The 7,099-nt window shown below is 50.0% G+C and overlaps 1 protein-coding gene across 12 annotated transcripts in view; it reads left to right on the forward strand.

Annotated features, from left to right (window-relative positions):
• Positions 1-7,099, forward strand: part of LOC133658886 (neuronal cell adhesion molecule-like) — a 208,850-nt gene that overhangs the window by 184,325 nt on the left and 17,426 nt on the right. For 5 of the 12 annotated variants that reach the window (XM_062061377.1, XM_062061381.1, XM_062061384.1 and 2 more), the window contains 3 exons: positions 508-552; positions 767-895; positions 6,027-6,191. The exons of 2 other annotated variants lie outside the window; for them this stretch is intronic. In XM_062061377.1, coding sequence (XP_061917361.1) covers positions 508-552; positions 767-895; positions 6,027-6,191 — 339 coding nt within the window. The remainder of the gene's footprint in view (positions 1-507; positions 553-766; positions 896-6,026; positions 6,192-7,099) is intronic. 5 more of the 12 variants (XM_062061380.1, XM_062061379.1, XM_062061382.1 and 2 more) reach the window with 5 other exon arrangements.

Genomic DNA, 7,099 nt, shown 5'->3' on the forward strand with positions numbered 1-7,099 from the left:
CCTCAAGCCAGGACTGCGAGCGAGCTGAGCTGCCTTTTATATTTCTAGAAGGTCAACGGGCTCATAGTGATGTTACTAGTAGTTGACTGGGAGTTGTTTATTATCATTTGGGGAGAGTCCGCTGCCTGATGCTTACCTGCTAAACCCTAAGCACTGACTACATGCGCTCTGAATACGCACTGGTGATTGGCTGTTACCGCTCTGTGTGTAACCAATCAGATGGTTGTGTGGGTGTGACAATGCTGGGTGCTGTGTAGAGGACTGACAGAGACAGGCAGAAGGAAGCGAAACGTGTGGAAACTCGTTCGATACACCTCCGAACCGAACCGAACCCCCCGTACCGAAATAGTTCAATACAAATACATGTACCGTTACACCCTTAGCGTAATGACACTTTTGAAGAAGAGCATGATGATGATGTATTTGATCCATGTTTGGTTGGACTGTGTCATCTCACCATGACTCCGCCCCCTCGCTGTCCTTTTATGTCTCCCCACCTCATCCAAGCGCTCGTGACTCATGGTGACGACCACGTGGGCACGGGACTCAGTGGTAGCTATAGCGAGGCATGGTTCACATCCAACTAGACCCTGGCATGACAAGGCTTTGTTTACCCCCCTCCCTTCACATTGCAAAACCCCCCTCCCTCCAGGGTGCTGCTAGCACCTTAGCGCTTCTCCTCCAATTGCATGCAAACAGGAGACAGGACCTCTCCATTTGACCTTTGACCCACATGACGGTTGTCTTCTCTCTCTGTGTCGTTCAGCCCCGCCGGCGAGTCCCTTCGGAAGCCTAAATTCCTCCCTGGGCGAGGACGGGCCCCTGATCAGTTGGGAGTACTGGGGCCTGGAGAAAAGCATTTATTTAGAGTACATAGTGGACGACAGTAAGCAAGGTCACTATTATTCCTCATTAGCTCATTCAAATAGTGCTCACATTAAACGACAGCAGCAGTATTAAAAAAAAAAGGCTGCATGTTTATTATGGCTATTTCATTCAGATTGATGTTTGTTAGCAGGCTAGTTGTTGTATGGACTCTCTCACACCTGCTGTGTGTCCACCACCATATGTAAAGCTCACATGTTCATGCCACAACATTAGGTACGCCTGCACAATCTAATCCCATCCAGTGCGAGAGCTGCATCAAAAAAAAAAAAAAACCTGCTCTTGCAAGAATAAAACGTGAATCTGATTTACTTTATTCATCATGCTCAGAGCAGTTTTTGATCAGAAAATGTTGTATTGTTGTTCTGTTCTTGGCTGTTCCAGTCTTTCAAATAGAGAGATAGCAAATAACTTTCATAGAGTCCTGAAAGTAGTGGTTTATAAAAAGGTCATAAAGTCAGGAAAATAACAAAAATGTGTGGAAGGAAATGGCTCGTAGCCACGTGGGCCCACCACCCGCGGTCGGAATCAGTGGGGTCGGGTGCGCTGCCAAGTGGATGGCAGTGAAAGTGGAGGCTCCAGACGGACCAATTCGGGGCAGCAGAGGCTGACTTTCGGGACGTGGAACGTGTCTACGCTGGTGGGGAAGGAGCCTGAGCTGGTGCGAGAGGTGGAGCGCTACCGGTTGGATCTGGTGGGACTTACCTCTACGCATAGCAAGGGCTCTGAAACCACACTCCTGGACAAGGGATGGACCTTGTTCACTTCTGGAGTTTCTCAGGGTGTGAGGGCACAGGCGGGTGTGGGGATACTCACGAGTCCCCGGCTGAGTGCCTGTACGTTGGAGTTCACCCCGGTGGACAAGAGGGTCGCCTCCCTTCGCCTTAGGGTTGGAGGGGGGAAAACTCTGACTGTTGTTTGTGCGTACGCACCAAACAAGAGTTCAGAGTATTTGGCCTTCCTGGATACCTTGCATGGGGTCCTGTATGGGGCGCCAGCAGGGGATTCCATAGTCTTGCTGGGGGACTTCAACGCGCACGTGAGCAATGACAGTGATACTTGGACTGGCGTGATTGGGAGGAACGGTCTCCCTGATCTGAACCTGAGTGGTGAATTGTTATTGGACTTCTGTGCTAGTCACGGACTTGCGATAACAAACACCATGTTCAAGCATAAGGATGCTCATAGGTTTACCTGGTACCAGAGCACCCTAGGCCAAAGATCAATGATCGATTTTGTAATCGTATCAGCTGATCTAAGGCCGTATGTTTTGGACACTCGGGTGAAGAGAGAGGCTGAACTGTCAACTGATCACCATCTGGTGGTGAGTTGGGTCAGAGGGCGGGGGAAACCTCTGGACAGAGCTGGCAAACCCAAGCGTGTAGTGCGGGTGAACTGGGAACGTTTGGAGGAGTCCTCTGTCCGGAAGGACTTCAACTCCCACCTCCCGGGGGACTCCGGAGGCAGTTGCAAGGTACCGACAGGCCCGAAGGGCAGCGGCCGTGGCTGTGGACGAGGCTAAGCAGAGGGTGTGGGAGCAGTTCGGGGAATTCATAGAGAAGGACTATCGGGCGGCACCAAAGCTGTTCTGGAAGACCATACGGCACCTCAGGAGGGGGAAGCAGGGAACCATCCAAGCTGTGTATGGCAAGGATGGGACTTTGCTGACTTCAAGTGAGGAAGCCGTAGGGCGTCGGAAAGAGCACTTTGAGGAACTCCTGAACCCAATTACATCAGACACACCCTCCCTGATAGGAGCAGGGCCTGAGGATGATGGGGGCTCGGCGTCGATCTCTTGGAGTGAAGTCACTGAGGTAGTTAGACAACTCCACGGTGGCAAATCTCCGGGGATTGACGAGATCCGTCCAGAAATGCTGAAGGCTCTGGGTGTTGAGGGGATGTCTTGGTTGATACGCCCTTTCAACATTGCGTGGAAGTCTGGGACAGTGCCGAGGGAGTGGCAGACTGGGGTGGTCGTTCCCCTTTTCAAAAAGGGTGACCAGAGGGTGTGTGCTAATTACAGGGGTATCACACTACTCAGCCTCCCTGGGAAAGTTCACGCCAAGGTACTGGAAAGGAGGGTCCGGCCGATAGTCGAACCTCAGATTCAAGAGGAGCAATGTGGATTCCGTCCTGGTCGTGGAACAACTGACCAGCTCTTTACTCTTGCGGGAATCCTGGAGAAGGCTTGGGAGTATGCCTATCCAGTCTACATGTGCTTTGTGGATTTGGAGAAGGCGTATGACCGTGTTTCCCCGGGAGATCTTGTGGGAGGTGCTGAGGGAGTACGGAGTGAGGGGAACCCTGCTGAGGGCCATCCAATCTCTGTACAACCAAAGCGAGAGTTGTGTCCGGGTGCTTGGATGTAAGTCGGATCCGTTTCCAGTGGGGGTTGGTCTCCGCCAGGGCTCCGCTCTGTCACCTATCCTGTTTGTGATTTTCATGGACAGGATTTCTAGGCGGAGTCGTGGCCATGGCGGAGAGGGTATACATCTTGGGGGGGCTAAAGGTTGCGTCACTGCTCTTTGCAGATGATGTGGTCCTGATGGCACCTTCGGTTCGTGACCTTCAGCTCTCACTGGATCGGTTCGCAGCCGAGTGTTCAGCGGCTGGAATGAGGATCGGCATCTCCAAATCTGAGGCCATGGTTCTCAGCAGGAAACCGATGGATTGTACAGTCCAGGTAGGGGACGAGACTCTGTCCCAGGTGGAGGAGTTTAAGTATCTTGGGGTCTTGTTCACGAGTGAGGGAAAGATGGAGAAGGAAATCAGCCGGAGAATCGGAGCAGCTGGGGCAGTATTGCAGTCTCTCTGCCGCACTGTTGTGACGAAACGAGAGCTGAGCCAGAAGGCAAAGCTCTCGGTCTACCGAGCTATCTACATTCCTACTCTCACCTATGGTCATGAAGTGTGGGTCATGACCGAAAGAATAAGATCACGGATACAAGCGGCCGAAATGAGTTTCCTCAGAAGGGTGGCTGGCATCTCCCTTAGAGATAGGGTGAGAAGCTCAGTCACCCGAGAGAGACTCGGAGTAGAGCCGCTGCTCCTTCGCTTGGAAAGGAGCTAGCTTAGGTGGTTCGGGCATCTCATGCGGATGCCTCACGAGCGTCTCCCTAGGGAGGTCCTCGTTGCACGTCCCACTGGGAGGAGGCCCCGCGGCAGGCCAAGGACCAGATGGGGGGATTATATCTCCTCTCTGGCCTGGGAACGCTTCGGGAATTCCCCAGGATGAAGTCGCTAATGTTGCTCTGGAGAGGGAAGTCTGGGAGTCTTTGCTGGAGCTGTTGTCCCCGCGACCCGGTTCCGGATAAGCGGTTGGAGATGGATGGAATGGAGGAAATGGCTCTTAAAAACATCACTTTCATCATTTTGTGGAATACAATTGGACCGCTTGTGTCTGCAGAGATCGCTTTGCAAAATGTTTGTTTGAACATTTGATTTGTTTGAGAAACTTTCTGTGATGCAATCCAATTTATTCTCTACTACATTAGTAGTGTTTGAGAGCAGAACTAAACGTAAAGAAAGGACAACTAGTTAGTGTTCTTTTGTGGTTGCTATGCCTAAATATAACTAGAAGACCTGCTGGTGCAAATAAACTAACTCATGTTAAGTTCTGGTAATAAATGTTGTGATTGTTGGTCCAATCCACCCTATTTTTGTTGTCCTGTCTGGCTAGCTGTCCTGGCGGACTGGGTCAATCTCACAGGAAGCATTGTTGAAATTGTATTGTATTGTGCAGGTATACATAATAGAGTGGCTGTGTGGTCCTAGCAGCTCATCAGTAAAGGTGTACCTAATAGAGTGGCTGTGTGGTCCTAGCAGCTCATCGTTAAAGGTGTACCTAATAGAGTGGCTGTGTGGTCCTAGCAGTTCATCGTTAAAGGTGTACCTAATAGAGTGGCTGTGTGGTCCTAGCAGCTCATCGTTAAAGGTGTACCTAATAGAGTGGCTGTGTGGTCCTAGCAGCTCATCATTAAAGGTGTACCTAATAGAGTGGCTGTGTGGTCCTATCAGCTCATCAGTAAAGGTGTACCTAATAGAGTGGCTGTGTGGTCCTATCAGCTCATCGTTAAAGGTGTACCTAATAGAGTGGCTGTGTGGTCCTATCAGCTCATCGTTAAAGGTGTTCCTAATAGAGTGGCTGTGTGGTCCTATCAGCTCATCGTTAAAGGTGTACCTAATAGAGTGGCTGTGTGGTCCTATCAGCTCATCAGTAAAGGTGTACCTAATAGAGTGGCTGTGTGGTCCTATCAGCTCATCGCTAAAGGTGTACCTAATAGAGTGGCTGTGTGGTCCTATCAGCTCATCATTAAAGGTGTACCTAATAGAGTGGCTGTGTGGTCCTAGCAGCTCATCGCTAAAGGTGTACCTAATAGAGTGGCTGTGTGGTCCTATCAGCTCATCAGTAAAGGTGTACCTAATAGAGTGGCTGTGTGGTCCTATCAGCTCATCGTTAAAGGTGTACCTAATAGAGTGGCTGTGTGGTCCTATCAGCTCATCAGTAAAGGTGTACCTAGTAGAGTGGCTGTGTGGTCCTATCAGCTCATCAGTAAAGGTGTACCTAATAGAGTGGCTGTGTGGTCCTAGCAGCTCATCGTTAAAGGTGTACCTAATAGAGTGGCTGTGTGGTCCTAGCAGCTCATCGTTAAAGGTGTACCTAATAGAGTGGCTGTGTGGTCCTAGCAGCTCATCGTTAAAGGTGTACCTAATAGAGTGGCTGTGTGGTCCTATCAGCTCATCGTTAAAGGTGTACCTAATAGAGTGGCTGTGTGGTCCTATCAGCTCATCAGTAAAGGTGTACCTAATAGAGTGGCTGTGTGGTCCTATCAGCTCATCGTTAAAGGTGTACCTAATAGAGTGGCTGTGTGGTCCTATCAGCTCATCGTTAAAGGTGTTCCTAATAGAGTGGCTGTGTGGTCCTATCAGCTCATCGTTAAAGATGTACCTAATAGAGTGGCTGTGTGGTCCTATCAGCTCATCAGTAAAGGTGTACCTAATAGAGTGGCTGTGTGGTCCTATCAGCTCATTAGTAAAGGTGTACCTAATAGAGTGGCTGTGGTCCTATCATTCAAGGCTCCATCATGTCATCACCTTCCCACCAACGCTGTTGTGTGTGGTGCGTACCTTCCTCCCCGCAGGTGAAGGCGGAGACGGAGTGTGGCGGCAAGAGCTAGTGAACGGCTCTCGGAACTTTGTGCTCAGGGGCCTCAAAGAGGGCCTCTCCTATAGGGTGCGCTTGGTGGCCAAGGGCCACGCCGACCAAGAGCTCCACCGCTCCCAGGAGCTCACGGTGACGGTGCCAGGTGAGGGTCGCTCTCCTGGGCCCGCTTCAGCCTTGCACGTTGGGCTAGGCTGCGTTCACACTTGTGCTTCTTTACTCTGGTTCCAAAACTAATTGCAGATCTGCTAAGATCCCCGATAAAAAGCGCTAAATAAAGGTGTATACTAAAAAACATGTGGTGGACTAAGACTGCGTGCGGAATTGCAAACACGTGCAAAAGTGCTGCAAACAATCTGTTGAAGTGTGTACAGCGCCGGGTGTTGCCATGGAGACACTCATTTACTGCCATGCTATGTTGTGGAACATGCAGCACACAACTCTAACCCCACCCGCCTGTCCTGGGCCACATAGAAACTCCTCCACACCGTCCACTTTTTAGCAGACAATTCACTTTTTAGCAGACACTGAACGTCATGTGTGCTGCAAGGAGCCAATGTTGTTCCCAGCATAGAGGAGATGACATCACTACGTGGAAGATCTCTGACACTTTTATTTCTCACAGTCCAAATATTTGGAGCCATTTGTGCGTAACTGTGCTAGTTTGCACGGACCTTCCAAAGCTTCTCACTATAGATGCAAAATTAGCGGCAGCAAAAGGTGGTAACACATCTTGTCTGGACACGCGAGGCATGGTTATTCATCAGCACACATGGCAAGTTTATTCATCAGCACACATGGCAAGTTTATTCATCAGCACACATGGCAAGTTCACCACATGACAAGAAGGCAACACTACAAAATAAAAGTCATCCTAATTAATATGAAAAAGATTAATCACAAAACTATCATCATTCCAATGAACATCAAAGAGTGGAGATACTTTCGCATGCACAAGTGTGGATTTGAACATTGCCAACGTTGAGCCCTGTCTCACATCGTTAGGAAGTCTATTCCACAGTTTGGGAGCATGAAAGTGAAACTCAGCCTCGC

This window comes from Entelurus aequoreus, linkage group LG10 (genome assembly GCF_033978785.1).
Source record: "Entelurus aequoreus isolate RoL-2023_Sb linkage group LG10, RoL_Eaeq_v1.1, whole genome shotgun sequence".
NCBI lineage: Eukaryota > Metazoa > Chordata > Actinopteri > Syngnathiformes > Syngnathidae > Entelurus > Entelurus aequoreus.